At 43.8% G+C, this 22614-nt stretch overlaps 1 protein-coding gene across 10 annotated transcripts in view; it reads right to left on the bottom strand.

Annotated features, from left to right (window-relative positions):
* Positions 1-22614, bottom strand: part of LOC310702798 (uncharacterized protein) — a 73816-nt gene that overhangs the window by 26192 nt on the left and 25010 nt on the right. For 8 of the 10 annotated variants that reach the window (XM_083494944.1, XM_083494946.1, XM_083494945.1 and 5 more), the window contains 3 exons: positions 18458-18564; positions 16123-16186; positions 6381-6479 (listed from right to left, as the gene is read on the bottom strand). In XM_083494944.1, coding sequence (XP_083351070.1) covers positions 6381-6479; positions 16123-16186; positions 18458-18552 — 258 coding nt within the window. In that variant the 5' untranslated portion in view covers positions 18553-18564. Of the gene's footprint in view, positions 1-6380; positions 6480-16122; positions 16187-17909; positions 18565-19028; positions 19659-22614 lie in introns of those variants that run through there. The other 2 variants (XM_083494950.1, XR_014523604.1) reach the window with 2 other exon arrangements.

Here is a 22614-nt window from a genome sequence, read left to right on the forward strand (position 1 = left end):
AGGGTGTCACGGATGTTTTCATTTGACTGAGCAGTAATGGAGTTAATTATACTTCCAGTCTCTTTGTTTTTGATCTGTGTTTCCAAAGTCATCTTGGTGTCCTGAGTTCTCTCAGTACTTTTAACCTTTCCTACTCCCACCACCAACAGTAATTTTCCCCAGTTTGATGATGAATTTGGAAGTGTTATTGGTGAAATCTTGCAATTGAGTATCTATAGAATAAATACCAGTGAAAATCTTCATTACTGTAGCCATATCCCAAAATGAAATGTTTTGCCAATAGTTATAGGCTGACAAATGAGATGTAGAAAATGCTACTGAATATGTTACTTATTAATATATTGGTACACCATTAAGAGAAAAGGCCTCTTCTAGAAAAGCACTCTGTGCTAGTAAGAAAATAAGAAGAATCAGTTATGATACATTGGGCTAAGGATATTGGTTATAATATACAGTTAGAAGATTGGGGGGAAAGATGGAATAAATTTTATGGCTTCCAGTTTTCTTAAAGAAAATATAATGAAAATGATGTATAGATGGTACGTAACACTAGTGAAATTAGCAAAAATGTACAAAACAAATAACCAATGCTGGAAATGCAGAAAGAGGGTACCTTTTATCATATGTGGTGGGTTTGTAAAGAAGTGAAGGCTTTCTGGGAAATGGTTTATAATGAACTAAAAAAAAATTGTTGAAATATACATTTGTAAAAAAACCCAGAAGCCTTCCTAATTGGTATTGTAGGTAATGAAATACATAAGCAAGATTTTAAAAATTGTTTTTATATGCAACAACTGCAGCAAGAATATTATTAGCCCAACAATGGAAGCAGGAAGAGATACCAACAAAGGAAGAGCGGTAGATGAAATTGATGGATTACGCCGAGTTGGCGAAAATTCGGAACCAGCAAGCCCGGACTTTCCTGAAAGACTGGAATAAATTTATGGTGTATCTAAAAGACAATTGTAAACAACTAACATCCCTAGTAAGTTACAATAAGTTTTGTAAGGTTAATTTTATCAATTATTGCGAAGTATCATTTATAATCTGTTTATCTATGAAAAGGATTTAACAGTAATAACTATAATAACAAAAGGCAATATCAGAAAGTAAGTTGGAAAACCATCAGGTAAGGAGGATGGAAGTCTTAGGCTGTTGTGGCCAAATGTATGTTATGTTATATATAAGCTGGATGTTATGTTTTAAAATATGTGTAAAAATAATTAAAAATTATTATAAAAAAATAAATAAGAAGAAGCTGCTGGATCAGGCCAGTGGCCCATCTAAGCCATCTAAGCCAGCATCCCATTCTCACCAGATACCTGTGGGAAGTCTCAAAGCAGCACCAGAGAAAAACAGCACTTCCTCGCATGTGATTTCCAGCAACTGGCAATCAGAGGCAAATTTCCTCTGACCGTGGAAACAGAACAACATAACAGTAGCTAGTAGCCATTGATAACCATGAATTTGTCTAACCCTCTTTTAAAGCCACCCAATTTGCTGGCTGTCATTATTTCTTGTGGAAGCAAATTTCATTGTTTAATGAAATTAGGAAGCACTTTTTTGTGTTAGGAGGTACCTTCTGTCCTGAATCATCCAACATGCAGCTTCTTCTTGTGTTATGAGAGAGAGAGAAAGCTTTTCTCTCTTGGCAGGGGGTTGGACTCGATGGCCCTTGTGGTCTCTTCCATCTCTATGATTCTATGATTCTATGATTTTATGATTTTCTCTATTCAGTTTTTCGACACAGTGCATAATTGTATGATCTTATCGTGTCTACACCAGTGTGGTGTAGTGGTTAAGAGCTGTAGACTCGTAATCTGGTGAACCGGGTTCGCTTCCCCGCTCCTCCACATGCAGCTACTGGGTGACCTTGGGCCAGTCACACTTCTCTGTGTAGATTTGTGTAACGGCATTATGATGTTTGCAGTTTTATTTTCAGTTCCTTTCATTATGATCCTTAGCACGGAATTCAAATTTTTCACACTGGGTCAACATACTCACCAAGCTGTCCACTGCAACCCCAAGGTCTCATTCCAGGTCAATAACGACCAGTTCAAACCCCATGAGAGTATCTTTCTGTGTGTAGGTTTATTGTTGTTCTTTCCCTAATGTGCATAATTTTAGACTTGTTTCCACTGAATTGCGTTGGAAGGGACCCAGGTCATCTAGTCCAACCGCCTGCAATGCAGGAATCTCAGCTAAAGCATCCATGACAGATGACCATTCAATCTCTGCTTAAAAACATCCAAGGACGGAGAGTCTGTCAGCTTCGCCTTTGAGTCGGTGCCAATGACTGGGCTCAACCTCTTCAGCCCCGACTGGGCCAGGTGAGCTGGGAAAACACTTCCAGAGACCTTCCACTGCAGGAAGCAAGTCTAAGTGCAATGGACTCACAACTTTGAGCTGTGAGCACCAAACTCAGTTCCAAAATCAGCGGAGCACAGCAGAGTGAACTATATGAACGACGGCTCTGAAGCATAACTTCTTTATTCTTTTGCAGCCTCTGCAAACTAGAAATAAACTAAAGACTAACGACTATCGGAGGCTACTGGACTGCATGAGTGTTACAGTTGCTTAAGCAGTCATCTTATCTCTGCACAGATAACACTTAGACTCTCACAGAGTCAGGCTGGAGCGGAAGAAGCGATGAGCAGAGTCCACCCCCTCCTTTCTGAAAACAAACATTGTCAGTAGATTCTTGCAATGGGAGGGGTGAAATATCCACAGAGTCCACTACCTCTCGTGGGAGTCTGTTCCACTGCCAAACAGCTCTGACTGTCCAAAAGTTTTTCCGAAAGTTTAGTCGGAATCTCCTTTCTTGTAACTTGAAGCCATTGCCTCAAGTCCTACCCTCAAGAGCAGGAGAAAACAAGCATGCTCCCTCTTCCATGTGATAGCCCTTAGGATATTTGAAGATTACCCAGCTCTTTCAAACTTTTCTTGTAAGGCTTAGTTTCCAGACCCTTGATCATCTTGGTTGCCCTCCTCTGCGCAGGTTCCAGTTTGTCAACATCCTTCTTAAACTGTGGTGCCCAGAATTGGACACAGTACTCCAGGTGTGGTCTGACCAAGGCAGAATAGAGTGGTACTATTACTTCTCTTGATCTGGACACTACTGTTGATGCAGTATCTTTTTTGTTTTAACCAGCCTGACCTACTTAGCCGTTTGTTGAAATTTGTCCATCAATTTCTTGAAAGTTTTCTTTCCCTGTGAAAGAGCTTTCCACTTTTCTGCATTATTCTCTGTGTGCTTTAGAATTCCTTTAGAATTTTGGTTGGTGCGGGATTGAGTCTCCCTTATTGTTTCACGATGTAAATGGATGGCGAGTGTGATCATATTTACACCATACATTTAAAAGCACAGTTATACCTATTCCTCTCACAGAGCTACAATTCTTACAGTTTCCTGGGAAGAGGGTTTGTTTGTTAAGCCACTCTGGAAATTGTAGCTCTGTGAGGGGAACAGGCGTCTCCTAACCACTCTCAGCACCCTTAACAAACTACAGTTCCCATTATTCTTTGGGGGAAGCCATGCTTGTTAAAGTGGTATAATAATGCTTAAAATATGTGGTGCTGATGTGGTCTTTTCTTTCCATTAAACATTTCCACAGTGCTCTGCAGCCTCCCCAGCTGCCTGAGCAACTTGAACCTGGGGGGGGGGGGCACCCATGGGACAGGATTTCTCCCTGTGAGTTTTACCTGAAAGAGAACCCCAGGGTGGCTGAGGCACCTGAGTGCACTCTCTGATGTTGTTTTTAAGGGAAGGCCTTCATTTCACCTTTCTTTTTAAAAAACTCACATGGATTTTTAAAAATAATAAACATCTGCTGGGGCACAGTAGGCTATCTCCCCAACTTCCCATGCTTAGAGGAAAGCCCAGCGAAGGATATCAAGAAGTTTCCCTCAAGCACAGGCATCCAGGGAAGGTGGTAACATGCAGAGTACCAGAAAAATGATTTGAGGAATGAAAGAAAACTTCTTTGCTGCCTCAGAAGTAAGGCAAGCACAACCAAAGCCCTGCATACCACACACTGATTTTTTTTCACTCTCTCCTTTGATAATTTTCAAAAGCATTGTTTCCTCATTAATTGATAGAGAAAGGTAAAAAAAAGTGGAAGACATTTTCTGCACAGCACTACCTTATGCTCATAATATGATTTCACCCACCTGACCCCCTGCCCTCAACGAAGCCATTCTATGAGAGTAGATTACAGTGGTACCTCAGGTTACATACGCTTCAGGTTAAATATGCTTCAGGTTACAGACTCCGCTAACCCAGAAATAGTACCTCGGGTTAAGAACTTTGCTTCAGGAAGAGAACAGAAATTGTGCTCCGGCGGCGTGGCCGCAGCAGGAGGCCCCATTAGCTAAAGTGGTGCTTCAGGTTAAGAACAGTTTCAGGTTAAGAACGGACCTCCAGAACAAATTAAGTACTTAACCCGAGGTACCACTGTACATGTAGAAAGGTTGTGTTGGAATATGTTATTCTTGTGATTAGTCTGTGAGCACGCTGTGGCAGGAATTTAGGATTATCCTCAGTGGATTGTGGAAACAGTACAGTGGTGCCCCACAAGACGAATGCCTCGCAAGACGGAAAACTCACTAGACGAAAGAGTTTTCCGTTTTGGAGGTGCTTCGCAAAACGAATCTCCTATGGGCTTGCTTCGCAAGACGAAAATGTCTTGCGAGTTCCTGTGGTTTTTTCCCCTTCCCCCCTTTTTCTAAGCCGCTAAGCCGCTTATCAGCTGATCCGATAAGCCGATAAGCTGCTAAAAGGCGCTAAAAGCCGCTAATAGCGCTAATCAGCTAATCCGTCAATGGGCTTGCTTCGCAAGACGAAAAAACCGCTAGACGAAGAGAATCACAGAACGGATTTTTTTCGTCTTGCGAGGCACCACTGTATATGAATAACCAGTTCTGATGCAAATCCTTCCACATGTATGGACCCATGGGATCACTTTGGAAAAGGTCGTTCATGGGCAACAAGTTGGTAACATAGACAAGTGGGGCTTCAACAAAATATTGCAGTGCGGTGTGTTCCAGTTAGTTAGCCATGCCCTTTTCTCAGATATTTCATTCTTCCTCCCACCTAATTCTTCATAAATCATGTCCCAGAATATTTTTCTTCTGGGGCACGTCCACCACATGTGGAAAAAAAAATCCCTTCTTTTTGATTACATTTCCAGAATTTATTACTAATTTTTTATTTATTTTAGCCAATGCTTTGAATAAAACAAATAAAGGGGAGCAGGACCCTCCAACAGATCTCCACAGTGAAAGCAACCCTAAAGATCCAAAGGACCAAAGAAAATAAAAATAAGATGCTTACAGTGGGAAGGATGATACTTGTTCTACTGGAAAACAGGTCCATGCCATTTCGAGACTACATTTAATGGGAGGGATGATGGGAATGGTATGAAAGAACTGCTAATGGGAAAGAAAACCTTCTCAGACCCAATGTTTAGAAATTGGATGCTTGTTTAGATACAGGAGGTCCCTTGGTCCTTTTCTTCTCCTCTGTCATTGTGTTGCTGCAGTTGTGAGGCCTCCTGTTTTTTCTATCTTTTCTAAAACATGCAACTTTCCCGCTTGGGTTTGTGAAATTGCTTTAAGTTTATCTCTCTCTGTGTGTGTGCATGTGTATATATGCTATACATGCAATCAGCATCCCCTGGTTTCACTCTCTGATCTTTCTACAAAAGCAGTGAAAGAGACAGAAGAAACTCAACCCTCTGAGCTCCAAAAAGCTCTCCTGTCTATAGTGATAATGGATTTCTCCAAGCTTTGCCCTTTGTTAGGGAAGGTCAGGGTGTTGTGTTCTTTGGTGTGTGTGTGTGTGTGTGTGTGTGTGTTTCACTCTCTAAATTCTTCAAGGCTCTGAATCCAGTTTGCATATTGAGCTTCCAGGAACTATTTTCAACTTCCAAGGGCATTTGAGCATGAAGAACACATTTCTTGATGTCTTTAGCTACAAATTGGCACGCAGCTGGGCTTGCAGTAGCATCGTGAGGAGGGGGCCAACATCTTAAATCCGCTGTTTATTACCCAGGAAGTTCTGATCAAGTTTATGGTTCTAAAGACTTCAACATATCAACTCCACCGAAGAACAGGACAAGCTATTGTAAATATGAACCATCAAAGCACCAGCCATTTCAATGAAATGAAGCAAATCAATTGTTTTTCGCAAAGGTGCCTTTCAGATCTCCTTTTTCAGGTTCTCCATTACTTTATTGGTTTCAGCGTTTTTTGTATGTTAGGCTATTGAATGAAAATAAACTAACTGAAAGGGTCTCCCTCCCCTAATTAAACCTCTGAAGATCATTTGTCTCATTATGGCACCTTGACACGTTTTACTTGACCAAAACGAGTGGCGTTACCTTGAAATGTTGCAGACAGAGGCACACCTCAAAGATCACAATCTTGCAGAATAATGTCCTGCACGTCACTTTGAATTTTCTCCTCCTGGTGAGGGAAAGCTGAAAAACAAAAAAAAGAAGAAGGAAGAGAAGTAATGAACAGTGTTTGAGGAATCTGAAACCTTTCAATGGGGAGAAAGTGTCCAGCTGGTTCGTCAGGTTTCCTTCACATGGGAATATCACTGATTTCCCCCACTAAGGAGGCATTGATGCCTTCTGTGACATCAGTAGCCATTCCAACAATTGCCACATACATATCAAACCTATTTAGTCAAGGTATGTATGCATTCGCCCTGCCTGTACCCCAAATAGTGAAGCAAATCAGGCTGATTTGGGGTGGTCTTTCAGGTTATTGAGTGGCTTCATACTGTTAAAAAGAGGTGTGAAGCTGGATCTGGGAGTGCCCAACTTTCCAAGTAGCTCTGCTGCCTCTGTTTTCCCATGAAGTTAAATATATTGCAGATTATTCCCACTCCACCCCCAATTTCTTTTCTTTTCTTTTCTGAGAAATTAAGCCAAGCTGAGTGGGGAATGCCCAGAGATCGAGAGGGGAGGGTGCTCTCCATCCAGCCCAGAGCTGCAATGGTCCTCTACATTCTTTAGAGATCACCCCTTCTCAAGGCTGGCCCAACTGTGAAGCAAAATGGGACAATTCTCTCCGGCCAGAGGTACATGGATAGGAGAAGTGAATTGGCCCTCACATGCCTCAAAATTGGCTGTCCTGTTTTACAATTGGCTGGCCAACCTGCTTGCTCTCCTGCAGTGGCCAGTATAACCAGCAGCCTACCTGCTGAGGCAAGATGAGACTGGCTGCTGCCCCCTCGACCCCCCTCTCTGAGGAAGTCCAAATGGGCTTGTAATTCTGAGCAAGATGGCCAGGATTGTGCCTCAGCTGTTGCAGAGGTTTGTTGCCACAGCTAAAAATACAATTAAAGCTTTTTTTTTTTAAAAAAAGAAGAAGTTGTAAATAATGTTCATAGAATTGTAAAGTTGGAAGGAACCACGAGTATCATCTAAGTCCAACCCCCTACCAACTTTGAAGTAACTTTTTAATGAAGCTTAAATGGGATTTGTGGCCACAGTTTTAATAGTATTAAAATGACATTTAATGGCACTTCTGTAGCAGCAGCAGTGCAGGGAGTCACCCAGTCACCTTGCCCAGAAAGATCCCTTTGGTTCCTTCTCAGTGTGATGGGGAGGGGGCATGTTGAGAAGGTGACAGAGAAAACTCCTGTGCTGCCACCAGCAATGAAACAGCAAAACAAAATGTGGCTGGGGAGGGGAGATTGATTGCTGGGCCACTCTGGGAATAGTAGCTCTGGGAGGGGAATACATATTTTTAGGCGCCAGGTGAAAACATTCTTCTATCACCAAGTCTTTGGCTAAATAAACAATCGATGGCCTTTTAAATGTGTTTGTGGGAGGGCTTCTTCTTGTTTGTGTTTCTTATGCTATGTATTTTGTGTTTTCATTTTGTAGTTTTATGCTGTAAACCGCCCGGCAATCTTTGGATGAAGGGCAGTACAGTCAAACCTCGGCTCCCAAACTCTGAAAACCCATAAGTAACTGCTCCAGTTTTCGAACCATTTTTGGAAGCCGAACGTGCTACCATTTTGAGTTTCCCTGTTGTATTGTTTTGTCAGTTTTCAGTTGTCGAACGTTTCGGAAGTGGAAGTCTTCCGGAACGGATTACATTCGACAACCGAGGTTTGACTGTATATAGATTTAAATAAATAAGTAAAACAGGGTTCTCCTAACAATTCCCAGCACCTTTAGCAAACTACGGCTCCCATAATTCTTTGGGAGAAGCCATGGTGGTTTAAAGTGGTGTCACGGTGCTTTAAATGCATGATGCGAATGTCCCCCCCGGCTGCCCCATCACTTGGAGCTGATTGAATTACACGGCAAGTCACCACGTTATGTTGCATTGTATCGTGGCAAAATAATATAAACTATCTTGGAGATCGTTTGACTAGAAAGCTGAGATATAAATCCTCAAAATACACAAATAAATGCATGTTATTACCTAGGACGACATGGTGAGATGAAAATGCATTTCTGGTCTGGAGCATCCCCTCCAGTCCTGTATTTTAGGTTATAAGGCAATCAATTTCTTCTTGAAAAAAAGAAATGAAAGAGATCCAGGCTGAAAGAAGAACTAACTAGGCAAAATAATGGCTCCTGAAGTTGAGATGCAATTATAAGCCTCTTCGTGGCCTCAAACATATTATGCTACTAGCATGTTCTCCTCCTGTTCACCTGCTGCAGGGGAGGATGCTAAATTGCTTTCTTGTTTGTATTTTGGTATGGTGCTCGTCTCTTTATTACTAAAAGCCCTCCATTGATTCAGCTCCCCCTCCCGCCCTTCCCGCATTCTCCCTGTGGCACATGCATTAGGCAAGGCTAAGTGGATAATGGAGCAAGAACAATCATAAGGATAATGGTGGGTTACAGAAACAATTATGTAAGGAATAACACATGACAGGTGATCTAATCCAAAATATATAGGCTTGCTGCCATCTCCGCGGGAAAATTATGAGACTCTGGGACAAAGGGCAACTGCGTTTCACCAGGCACACCCAGCATGTTTGTGTTAACACCGGCTACTGTTTATCCGTCACACGGGAGTATTCTTCTTATTACTGTTATTAATATTGTGCATGCATTTACATTCCTACCTGCAGGAGGAGCCCTGCTAGTACAGACTAAAAAAAAAGCTGATATAGGCCACATTCACACCACACATTCAAAGCGCGATGGTACGACTTTAAAGAGGCCTGCCTTCCCCCAAAGGATCCTGGGAGCTGTAGTTCAGGCATAGGCAGACTCGGCCCTCCAGAGGTTTTGGGACTACAACTCCCATCATCCCTAGCTAACAGGACCAGTGGTCAGGGATGATGGGAATTGTAGTCTCAAAACATCTGGAAGGCCGAGGTTGAGGAAGCCTGGTTCAGGATAACCTCAGCCTTTCAGGCTGATTGAAAACAACAGCATACAGAACAAATCCAAGTTTTCCTATGCCTGCTGTAGATTGTTAAGGGTGCTGAGAGTTGTTAGGGCACTCCTTTTCCCCACACAGAGCTGTGGGGAAAAGGGGAGTCCTATCAGCACGAGTCAACTGTCAGGGATAGTCCTGCAACATCTGGAGGACCACAGGTCCCCCAATGCTGCCTTCAGCCAGGCTTCCTCAACCTCGGCCCTCCAGATGTTTTGAGACTACAATTCCCAGCATCCCTGACCACAGGTCCTGCTAGCTAGGGATCATGGGAGTTGTAGGCCACAAACATCCGAAGGGCCAAGGTTTAGGAAGCCTGCCTTAAGCTCTGCAAGGGCGCTTTTCAGTAAAGCCAGACTTGATTGCTGGGTGAAATGGAAAAGTTGTAGCACCAGTTTATAGGCAACAGCTTCAACTGCATTAGTGATTTAATTCCTGTTGGGCAGTCAGATGCGATGCTCTTTCGGAGTCCTGACAGAAGAATTTTTACACCAGCCCCCACCCCCATCTCACCAACTGCCTCCCTGGCAAAGTGCCACCTGCCTGCCTGGAATCAGTGCCCCCATGGCGTGTCGTTTCAGGGTTTTGTGGGAAACTAAAAGGGCAAGAACCTTGCAGCCTCCTGCCAACTGAGGTAAATTCCAAGCCCAGGGAAGCAGGCAGGCTGGCCCAAGGAAGCACAGGCAGCAGCATCCGTGGAGAATTGGCAGCCGCCCAAAGATGCCAGGGCGTCCTGAAACTACAGCAGTGTAAGTGCTACGGATCTGGCCCAACTGCTGCCAAAGCAGGACCCTGGGATCAGAGAGCAGGGCTTGCTGAGAAACATCGACCTCTTCCAGAATTATGAGAAATGGCCGTAAGCAAATTTGTAACCTCTTACAAAGCGATGCAAGGGGATTCTGGGGTGGGGTGGAGAACCTCAGGGGGGATGAATGCTGCTGTGTAGTCCTCATAACACTCTCTAGGCCACACACCGTCTTGTCCAGGCCTGTTTCACCTCCCAAGGGTTTTTGGCTGGCTGCAATGGGTCCTTGAGCTCTGATATTGCTTCCTGTGTGCCTGGATAGAGGGTACAGAGGTGTGTGTTTGTAGAAACTAGCCAGTACAGTGGTACCTCGGGTTAAATATTTAATTCGTTCCGGAGGTCCGTTCTTAACCTGAAACTGTTCTTAACCCGAAGCACCACTTTAGCTAATGAGGCCTCCTGCTGCGCCGCCGGAGCCCGATTTCTGTTCTTATCCTGAAGCAAAGTTCTTAACCTGAAGCACTATTTATGGGTTAGTGGAGTCTGTAACCTGAAGCATATGTAACCTGAAGCATATGTAACCTGAGGTACCACTGTAGCACAAAGGCAACTTTTACATTTGTTGCTCCGCCCACTTTTGCTTCTGGCTCCTCCCACCACTGCCATGTGGCGTCCAAGTGGTTTCTCAGAATGGAATGTGGCCCTCGAGCTTCTCCACCCCAGGACTAATGTATATGTACGAGTAACCATAGATGGCAAAGCCATTCCCTCTAAACCATGGTCACTTGTCAGTCGCTGATGTCAATGGGTAATGTCAGCTGATTGTTGTTCTTTAGTCATTTAGTTGTGTCCGACTCTTCATGACCCCATGGACCAGAGCACGCCAGGCACTCCTGTCTTCCACTGCCTCCTGCAGCTTGGTCTAACTCATGTTCGTAGCTTCAAGAACACTGTCCAACCATCTTGTCCTCTGTCGTCTCCTTCTCCTTGTGCCCTCCATCTTTCCCAACACCAGGGTCTTTTCCAGGGAGTCTTCTCTTCTCATGAGGTGGCTAAAGTATTGGAGCCTCAGCTTCACGATCTGTCCTTCCAGTGAGCACTCAGAGCACTCCTTCAGAATGGATAGGTTTGATCTTCTTGCAGTCCATGGGACTCTCAAGAGTCTCCTCCAGCACCATAATTCAAAAGCATCAATTATTTGGCAATCAGCCTTCTTTATGGTCCAGCTCTCACTTCCATACATGTCAGCTGATAGTGGGGTTCAATTCTGCATTGGCTGTGCATGCCAGTTCCCTGCTTAGACCCTTGCAGAGATCAGGTTTGGAGTCTTTGCTCATCATCTGAGCACAGATGCTGAAGCAGACTCAGCTGAAGAGTGGAGCATTCAGTCCTGCCAGGTGCTGCTTCGCCAGTGTGTTTCATGCAGGAAATGTACTGACAAAGCAGGTCAACCTCCCCTCATCCCTGCAAGTTAACTTTGATAGGTGAGTGGGACTGCCTGACGCCGGATGATTGACAAGTGTTTGGCCCTGCCTCCCTGTGAAAGTTGGCCCATGAGGTGAGGGGAGATAAAGATCTGGTGCACTAGGCCTAAAAGGCCGCCCCCCCCCCCCCAAATATAGACAGACACTTGGAATCAGCTCTGACGGCCCCATCACTCCTAAAGGTATCAGAAGAGTTGTCAGAAGGGTCCTGCATGACCGCTACACGAGATAAGAAAGCTGAAGGGAAAAATAAAGTCCATCAGTTAAAAAAAAAGTTTGTTTATTCTCCTTTGTAAAAAGTATTAAAGGTAAAGGTAAAGGTACCCCTGCCCGTACGGGCCAGTCTTGCCAGACTCTGGGGTTGTGCGCTCACCTCACTCTATAGGCCGGGAGCCAGCGCTGTCTGCAGACACTTCCGGGTCACGTGGCCAGCGTGACGAAGCTGCATCTGGTGAGCCAGCGCAGCACACGAACGCCGTTTACCTTCCCGCTAGTAAGCGGTCCCTATTTATCTACTTGCACCCGGGGGTGCTTTCGAACTGCTAGGTTGGCAGGCGCTGGGACCGAGTGACGGATTCGAACCGCCGACCTTTCGATCGGCAAGTCCTAGGCGCTGAGGCTTTTACCCACAGCGCCACCCGCGTCCCAAAAAAGTATTAGGGGCTTTTAAAAAAATTATTGGTTTCTTTGCCTTCCACCTTGTTTTTGTAAATGCCTCTGGAAGCTCTTTGAACAGAAGTCTTTTCAATATATTTTTTTAAAAACCTTGGAATGAGGTCCAGTGCTCATTGAACCAGACTGGAATTATGGGCTGGTGGGGGGGAAGGCTTGTACATTTATACATATCTCCTGCAAAAGGAGGAACATGAACTACACCCCCAGACAGTTAATGTACTTTGACATCAGGTAGAAAACGGCTATTGGATATGCATGTATGCTGCACCCACAAGGTATTAGTGGTATACCAGCAATTACTAACAGTTTGCAAAGAGTTCTACACCTGCAATATTCTGAGTATTATTTTTGTTTCCAAATGCTTTCATTTCTGCAGCAGGCTTTATAGATAATGAAATCTACTACAGGAGAGGGATTGTGAAGCGTGCCATCTCTTTAACATGATGCGCAGGTTAATATATGCAGGCTGAATCTAAAACCGGGAGGACGGCAGCAGAGGTTCGGCAGAGAGCTTTATCCCATATTTCCATACGTAGAAGGCAGGATGCATTCTGGAACCATAATAATTGCTCACAATGGGGTGCAGGGGGTACGAGGTGGTTAAGGCACAGCAGGTGGGCAGCTAACGCAGGCACCACTTCTGGGAGCATAGCTAGCGTGCAGCTTATTAAAAAACAGCCTGATGGGGTCAGTAGCCCAGTCTCAGAATACCACCCAAGAACAATTCAGTTTTAATAGCTTTTACTATGTATTTCATAAGCATGCCCATTGAAATTGAGTCATCAAAGCCTCCCGGTTCCTCCAAGACAGATTTTAGCCCGAGAGCTTGGAGTAATTATCCCACTGGATGTAAGCCTGTGTAGCTATTTCAACCTCGTTCATCATTTCAAACAGCTACATACTCTGCCTGCTAATTTCATCAGATGGATTAGCCTCTCTTACTTGTCTATCTTTTTTTTTTATTTCTGGGGGGTGAAATATTGCCTTTCCCCCGTTTTAATAAGCTGAGCAGGCATGCACCGCTGCACCGCTTCTGACTCCTATTTCTTTCAGCTCAGGGAATGATCTACTGAGGGAAGATGGGAGAGTAAATGTGAAGGTGAAAAACTTGACCACTCTTACCTGCAGGCTCAAACCAGCTGTTTCAAGCTGTCTAAAAAACAACACAACCCAATAACAACACATTGGTTCATCTTTTCTCATCTGTTCCACATATATACAAAATGGTTGGCTTTCAAATTGTTTTTGCTCTTCTTTTTTTCTTTTTTTTTCTTTTTTAGTTTCTCTTACGGGAGACAGATAATCACACTGCAGGAAGCTGAAGTTGATAACGTAGGGTTGCGACTCAAGCAGCAGTGCAATGCTTAGCTACTCAGAAATAAGTTCCACTAAAGTGCAGAAGGCTTACGCTCAGGTAGGAAGGGGGGGGAGAGAGAAACTGACATTTTAAACTCAATACAAAACAATATTAGAACCAAAATACAGCCAGCCTTTGAAATTTGCACTTCTCCTAGTTTCCTGATGCTGTTCTCTAACCAAAAAGTCTTTATGCATATATATGGGGAAAGTGCACAAATATGAAAATTTTGTTGGAAATGACATATATCAAGGGAAAATGATTGAAAGAATGTGTATATTATTAAAATCTGCATATGAAAATGTGTTTACAGTGGTACCTCGGATTAAGTACTTAATTCGTTCCAGAAGTCTGTTCTTAACCTGAAACTGTTCTTAACCTGAAGCACCACTTTAGCTAATGGGGCCTCCTGCAGCTGCCACACCACCGGAGCACGATTTCTATTCTCATCCCGAAGCAAAGTTCTTAACCTGAAGTACTATTTCTGGGTTAGCGGAGTCTGTAACCTGAAGCGTATGTAACCCGAGGTACCACTGTATTAGGATAAGTTTGCACCAAAATTTTCATGATTATTTTTTTTAAAAGCAAACTGATGCAGAAATGTTGAATTTATGACCGGACAAATGAGAAACTGAAAGAACTGAAAGGGACAGATACTTCCATCTTTACTCCCAGGCTACCGGGTATACGCAGAACAAACTTAGTTGGTCTCTAAGGTGCTACTGGACAATTTTTTATTTTTTTATTTATTTTCAGTGTAAAAAAATGTTAAGTAATTAATCAAGCTTTGGTTGGTTGATCTGTTGGTTGAATTGGCTGTGCTATGGCAATGTTAACCCTAGGGGACCAGCTTCCCAGCGCCGCAAGGCAATAGGTTCATCCTATTTGAGTCAGTGCTTCTTGAATCCTGAGGGGTGCAAATGAAAATGGTTGGCACGGTGAATTTTGTGTCAGTTCAGCAGATTGGACTTGATTACCTTTGCATTGCTTCGAGACTTAAGAGTCCGTGCCTCTAATTATGGGTTCCAAAATTTATGAATGGCAGGCATGTATCTTTAAAGTAGAGCAGGTTCGACTCTGCAGGGAGCCATCTCAGTGCCACCAAGAGCAGAAGATGACGGCAAACTAGAGTTGAAACTTTCAGATAAATAGTTGGAAGCTCCATTGCTATTGCTGCCTTGTGAATCCATATAAGTGTTTGACTTAATACTAATGATCTTGATACTGGTACTGAACCATAACTAATGTTACAAATTTGCAAAAATTAAAAGAACATCACCTAAAATATCAATGAGTCCTAAGATCAAGGTCGTTGCAAATGATATGGATCTTGTCTAACTACTTGGATAATTTAGGTATAATTGAAGGATCTCTTTCCAGCATTTCACCACTTCCTAACACTGGTTTTTGCCTTCCTGCTGGTACAGGCTATAGTAACAGTTTGTTACTAAAAAGGACTTTGATTTTAGTACATTAACAATCAGATAGCACCCCTTCCCACACAATTTCTTTCTTTCTTGCCCATGAGTAAATAAAGTGTGTTTCCTCTCCCCACTTGATGACCACAATTTACACTATTATTTGTGTATTCAATGATTTGCACTAATCATGCTCCCTCTGTGGGCCAGAAGCACCATTCATGTCAACAAGGAATCAGGCCTTCAGGTCTTGTGGGAACTCCCTCCCATAGAAATACAATTCTCAGAGTGGTTTACAATCAATCCCTCTTCACAGGGAACTCTGAGAATTGTAGCTCTGTGAGGGGAATAGGAACCTCCTAACTCTCTGCACTCTTAAGAAACAACAGCTCCGCCTCAGAGGTTGCCTCCATGCCCCAACCCCCCAAAAATAAAAAGCTGTGTAGAAGCTCCACACCCAATACCCAACACCCGCAGAACCTGGACTTCTGCCTGCCTTGACTTGAGAAAGGAAATCCATGCTGTATAATACTGGACTATGTACATTGTAAGATAGGAAGTCGCAGTGTGCACCAGCCACAAGATTTGATTCACTTCAGGAAGTGGTACAATCTGTTCTGAGTCACTCCATAGTCTGTCCGATTCAATTCATGCTCCAGGTTCAAAGCAGCTTCATTAAAAACAAAGCTCCATTTCCTATATTTCGCTATTATGGAGAATCAAAATATGGCTATAACTTTTTCCCTTCTTGAAAGAAATGGATGAAACGTACAGCATAGCAGCCTCTGCAGAGTGGATTAAGCCTGCCAAATTGCAAGCAAATACCTCTAGGGTTTGGGGGTCTGGACTCTTTGATTTATTTATTTTTAGAAGGAGGAACAATCTCCTTCTTGTTTTATTTTGGGAGAACTGCATAGAATTTGTAGCCATGGTTGCCCCTTTGGAGTGCACAAACCCTACCAAATCGCAGAAGAATAGCTGCTTATCCTGCAGTGACACCTATGACAGTCTGAAGTGTGCCTCACTTACCTGTGTTTTGTGGGCAAGTTCTCTGCAATTGCAAACATGAGAAAGCTGCTTTTCGGTAGCATACCTGCCATATTACAGAAATGTAAGGATTAGCTTTTGTGCTATATGAATTTAAAGTTGAATGGTGTGAAATAAACAGGATTCACTTTCCTCCATATGCTTTTGTTTATTGAACCATTGCGACTGGAGAGCCATGGAAGGAATTTCCTCTATTTGAAAATGAGATGTGTTGCTCATAAAGGAGTTCTCCTGCCCCTCTCCTTCTGAACCCCTGCCCATGTTTCCCTTATGCTTTGTTAATTTTGCTTCTGGTAGGAAGCTCCAACCCATAGTTTTTCTCTGGCAAGACACACTATCATGTGCGCTTTATTCAGTGTTGTTGTTGTTGTTTAGTCGTTTAGTCATGTCCGACTCTTCGCGACCTCATGGACCAGAGCACGCCAGGCACTCCTGTCTTCCACTGCCTCCCGCAGTTTGGTCAAACTCATGCTGGTAGGGATATCCTAAGGAAAAGTGAAGGGACGCGGGTGGCACTGTGGTCTAAACCACAGAGCCTATGGCTTGCCAATCGGAAGGTCGGCAGTTTGAATCCCCGTGACTGGGTGAGCTCCCATTGTTTGGTCCCTGCTCCTGCCCACCTAGCAGTTCGAAAGCACGTCAAAGGTAAGGTAAACGGCATTTCCATGCGCTGCTCTGGCTCGCCAGAAGCGACTTAGTCGTGCTGGCCGCATGACCCGGAAGCTGTCTGTAGACAAACGCTGGCTCCCTTGGCCAGTAAAGTGAGATAAGCGCCGCAACCCCAGAGTCGTCCTAACGGTCAGGGGTACCTTTACCTTTAAGGAAAAGTGGGACATTCTGGGATCAAATCAGAAACCAGGATCCAGAACAGCCCCTGGAAAATATGGACACTTGGGGGGGGGTTGTCATGCTCAGTTTTCCTCTTGCCTTGGACTTTGCACAGATCAGTTGCATCATGGCTAACAGGAAGCTGCTCTGTACCAGCTCAGACTATTTGGCCATTTACTCCATTGTTCTCCACTGTAAGTGGAAACAGCTCTCCAATGTCTCAGGCAGAAGTACCGTACTTCCCATCACCTGCTTCCATGATAACTTTTACTGGAGATGCCAGGGACTGAATCTGCTGTCTTCTTCATTTAAATCATGTGCTCTGACACTGGGCTATGGCCTTTCCCCACGAGAGCTCCCACATGCTCTGTGCCTGGGGTGGACTGGGGTACTCACACATGACTGGTGAACTTACTTGGCTCCTGGTCTGCTTGGGCATCCAGGGGCTGGATTGTGCTTCTTATTGATTGGTTAGTCTTAATTGCAGGTGGCTAAAAGAACTGATGCAAGATGAAAGGGAAAGCATGACTTCACAATGCCTCCGTGTGACATAAACCTTACAAACAGAATAGCCAAGTTTACAGTAAGCAAGAAAGATGGCTAGGGTTAACTCAATATAATAGAGTAGGCTTTCAATCAGAGTTAAAATATGTCTTTTAAATGCAAATAAAGAAAAATGATGGGCATTCACGTGATTGACAGCCTCTCCAAATAGAAGTGTTGCTATAATTAAGCAATAATGTATGAGTGAGTGTACATTATGACAAATTGGAAGTTCGGCTGATTAGATTGAGCATATAAACTGTCAGTATAATTATCACATTTTAATCATTTTTCTCCATTTTTTTTATAACACCATTGTCTTCAGACTCATTTGGTGCTTATTAGATTGATATTCTAAGAGGAACCGTACAACATAAAACATGTCCTTTAACAGGATGAACTTTAGATAAGACTTCAGGTATGTCTATAAACATTTATAATGGTGGCTGTTGTGCCTTCACATCCTTTTTCATCCCGTGTGCCATTTAATGCCAGGCGCGTGTCCCTTTGATCATGATAGAATATGCTCAGCTTAAAATTCCATCGTGAAATACTGCGCTGGCCTACAATGAAATGCAAAGCCTGGAAGTAGTGTTCACATGAGACAGCCTTGGCCAACCTGGTGCCCTCTAGATGCTTTGTAGTGCAGCTCCCATAACCCCCAGCTGGCATGTCTTGGATCTAAAGGGCACCATATGGTTGAAAGGGCTGTATGTGTTTAGCCTGGAGAGGAGAAGATTAAGCAAAGCAATGATCATGGTCTTCAGCTACAATGGTCTGTTTAATGTCTCTAGGAAGCCATGAGGTACAGTCATTTGAAATGTTGGGGTACACTGATGACACACAGCACTATTCTACTGAGAAGAGGCTGTGTATTGTCTGGACTGTTGCTTGGGCACATAGCTTTCAACTTTCAGATTAGAAAATAAGGGATCAGCAGCCTCACCTGTCCCAGGCACTCCTGTCTTCCACTGCCTCCCACAGTTTGGTCAAACTCATGCTGGTAGCTTCGAGAACACTGTCCAACCATCTCGTCCTCATGGTTCAATGTTACTAGTGAGCAAAGTTACCCAGTCAGGATTTGAATCTTGGTCCTAACTTTTGGGGTTAAGTTAATTTTTAGCTGTCCATTAATACTGACAAACCGTATCTCTCATTCATCTCTCAGATCCCCTTGTAAATCTAAAATACTGACCTCACCACATCCTGTGGTAAAAAAATTCCCCAAGTTAACTACACATTGTGTGAAGGTAAGTGTGTGAAGCTACAGCATTCCTACTATCAGCCTAAGTGACACATTCTCTCTCTCTCTCTCTCTCTCTCTCTCTCACACACACACACACACACAGAGAGAGAGAGAGAGAGAGAGAGAGAGAGAGAGAGAGAGAGAGCCCCTCCAAGCCAAAGGCCCAAAGGCAGAAAGCCCAGCCAGCAGCCAAACGAAGCCTCAAGCGGTGGTCCCCACAGTGCAGCAACCCCGCAAAGGGATACAGCAGCAAGGAAAACCACACCGTCACCTCTCCGCTGGGAAGCGCTAAAGCAAAGGCGAGTCCCCAGGCAACGCAGCCGATTTGATCGGCACAAGGCATGCAAGCTCCACCCCCCAGTCCTTCTCAGACTCCTTATTGGTGAGCAACGCAGCCGAGCAACGCAGTTGAGGAGCCTCCCTGGCCGGCAGGGAGGGAGAGGAGCTGCTTCCTTTGAAATCTGGGAAATTTACGGGATATCAACAATCCGGGATAGCAGCAGGAAACGGCGCTGGAATAAGGGAGTTTCCCACCAAATAAGGGAAGGTTGACAGCTATGCTTGGACACAGCGGTGAAGTGGATGCTAATAAGCAGAGCTTGAACCCAGGGAAGATGGAAGAGGTTCTCATGTCTAGGAGTATTGCTAGTTGTCTCTCTTCTGAATGGGGCTGTATTCCCTTTGAAAGAACAGGTTTGGAGTTTGCGTGTGCTCCTGGATCCATCTATTCATCGCTGGAGGCTCAGGTTGCCTGATGTCATGGACTGGCTAGATACAGAGGAGTAGTGGGGAGTAGGGGCATAAGGCTTCTGCCACTGCTTCTGGGTGTCTCTTTGCCACAGACTCTCCTGTTCACTATACCCTGTTATATCTTCAGCTTCCAACACCTCGTCTTCCCAATCTTCTCCCACTCATCATTGTCCTAGTGTGGTGTAGTGGTTAAGAGCGGTAGTCACGTAATCTGGGAAACCGGGTTCGTGTCTCTGCTCCTCCACATGCAGCTGCTGGGTGACCTTGGGCCAGTCACACTTCTGTGAAGTCTCTCAGCCCCACTCACCTCACAGAGTGTTTGTTGTGGGGGAGGAAGGGAAAGGAGAATGTTAGCCGCTTTGAGACTCCTTAAAGGGAGTGAAAGGCGGGATATCAAATCCAAACTCTTCTTCTTCCTACCACCACTCCCTGGGCTTTGAGCCTTCTTCCTTTAGGGGTTCCCTAGCTGGTGCCTCCCACAATTTCTCTGCATCCAACCAGCCCATAACACTGGTTTCAACTTCCTCCTTATTAATCCCTATAGAAAACAAGGAGCAGGAAGAGGGGAAACTAGAATTAGATGGCTTCATCTGTCATTGGCTATGGCTCCACCTGCTGTTGACCTTTCTACCATCTGCCATTACCAATCTCAATGGGCAGTAGTAGTACATCATTCAGAAGGCAAGGTTCACTGTGGATGTCCATCACAACACGCTGTCCAAACTAAATATTTTTTGGGAGAAAGGGAAATGCTATTTGCGCCTCTCACCCCTTTGAAAAATTGTTACTCTGTCTGGTATAAGAACCAAGATAGGTGGACAACAAGAGAGCTGGTTTGGGTGGGAAGAGGACCAGTGAGTTGAAGCCCATGATCTATATAGCTTTGATCCAGAGAAGAACATGGCGGACACGTGTCTTTGATTAATAACTCTCTTATTTCACAATAGGTGCTGCTTCTGCAGTTTTTTTGCCTTCTGGTATAGAAATAAGGGGGGGGGGGATTTCCATGTGGAATGGACGGATCTTCCCTCTGCTCTGGATTGGGGTGGTAAGCATGGGAGATCAGTTCTGCTTATTTTCATAGAACCGAGTGGCATTCGCCAAATGGAACGAAACAAGGAACAAGTTCTCTTTCCAGAGCAGTTCTTCAAAGTAACTTCCCATGCACGTGTACAATATTACTCTACAGATTTGCTATTGAAATGAAATACTGCAGTGACCTTTTTAATTCCCCTGATTTTTTATAATCTTTGAAATTTAGCACAACAGCAGGAGTTTAATCATATTCACTGATATAAAAGCCAAAATAAGGCACCTCTACATTCAATTAGAGATATGACCTCCAAGGTGCCAGACTCTTCAGAGATTCTGTGAATGTCTCCAAGGACAATTACATCAATGAGGCATGGGGCTTCCTCCCCTCATTTCCTTCATCGCAACGCAATCCTATGCATGTTTACTTAAAAAGAGGTCTCGCTCAGTTTAGTAAGGCCCACTCCCAAGCAAATGGGCATAAAATGGCAGATTTAGAGCCAAACTACATGTTGTGTTACTAACGGGTTGTATTAGTGTGTACACTAATCAAAGCAAGCATTCTGCCACCAAACCCCCCAAATAAGGGCTGCAGGATAGGATTAATCCTTCCTCCTCTCCAATTGTTGCTAAAAATCCCCCAAGCTGCTACCCCCCGCCACCCCCTCGCTTGCAGAGGAGTGCCTGCAAAAAGGTTCTCGGTATTATTACTACCATGATTTATTAATGATATAATATAATTTACTTGATATACCACTAATGCCAAAAATTGCATTCTAAGTGGTTTACAAATATAAAAACCAGTTATAGAAGCATTAATATATCAGCATCCATAACTAAAATATGCAATAAAGCAAACCCATTTCTTATAGCCTGCTAGTAAATGTGGCACGAAAATATTGGTACAGTTGTTATACTGTATAACAAAATTTTAAAGTTTGGAAATGAGGTCACTGTGATGATGATGATTAAATCCACATAGCCGTGTATGAATCTGTCTCCATTTTACTTTCACATGTGTGTGTGCCCATGATTTTTGTAAATCACTTTGAGGTTTTTTACAATCAAGTGGTATCTAAATTTTAAGAAGTAAATAATAATTTATAAGACATGATTTAATTCTGATGTTTTCCGACGGTGTAAATTTAAAAGTAAAACATTTACCAGGATCCATATTTTCCCACTAGAGTTCATTCTTATTTTTCCATGTTGGAAGAGTCACAAAAGATAAAGCTTTGCACACAGTTTTGTTCTGTATGCTGTTTTCAATCAGCCTGAAAGGCCAAGGTTATCCTGCACCAGGCTTCCTCAACCTCGGCCCTCCAGGTGTTTGGAGACTACAATTCCCATCATCCCTGACCACTGGTCCTGCTAGCTAGGGATCATGGGAGTTGTAGGCCAAAAACATCTGGAGGGCCGAGGTTGAGGAAGCCTGTCCTGCATTATGGTGCTTCGGTATGTAATGTATCAATAATCACATATGGCTTTTGCATGAATCTTGGTGCCTCAGTACTGAAAAAGCTTGTCACCTATAAAAAAGTGTGAGATGGATTCCATTTTTAAAAAAAAGGTGTGTGTGTGGGGGGGGGAACAAGTTTGAAAGTAGACAACAAAAGGATTCAGGCATGCAAGCAAGAAACATGCAAGTAGAGTTTTTTAGTCTCACAACAACCCTGTGAAGTAGACTGACTAGAAAGCTAGAGACTCAGAATCAAAGAACTGAAGAATTGGAAGGGACTCTGAGGGTCATCTAGACTCACCTCCTATGATGCAGGGATCACAGCTAAAGCATCCATGACAAATGGCCATCCAACCTCTGCTTAAAAACTACCACGTTCCAAAGGAGTCGATTCCACTGTTGAACAGCTTTTACTGTCAGAAAGTTCTTTCTAATGTTTAGTCGGAATCTCTCTCAAGAACAGGAGAAAACAAGCTTGCTCCATCTTCCATGTGACAGCTCTTTAGATATTTGAAGAAAGCTATTCTATCTCTTCTCAGGCTTCCTCAACTGTTACTCATAAGGCTTGATTTCCAGACCACTGGTTGCCCTCGTCTGCATACATTCCAGCTTGTCC

Source organism: Podarcis liolepis (genome assembly GCF_965112155.1).
Source record: "Podarcis liolepis genome assembly, chromosome: 3".
NCBI lineage: Eukaryota > Metazoa > Chordata > Lepidosauria > Squamata > Lacertidae > Podarcis > Podarcis liolepis.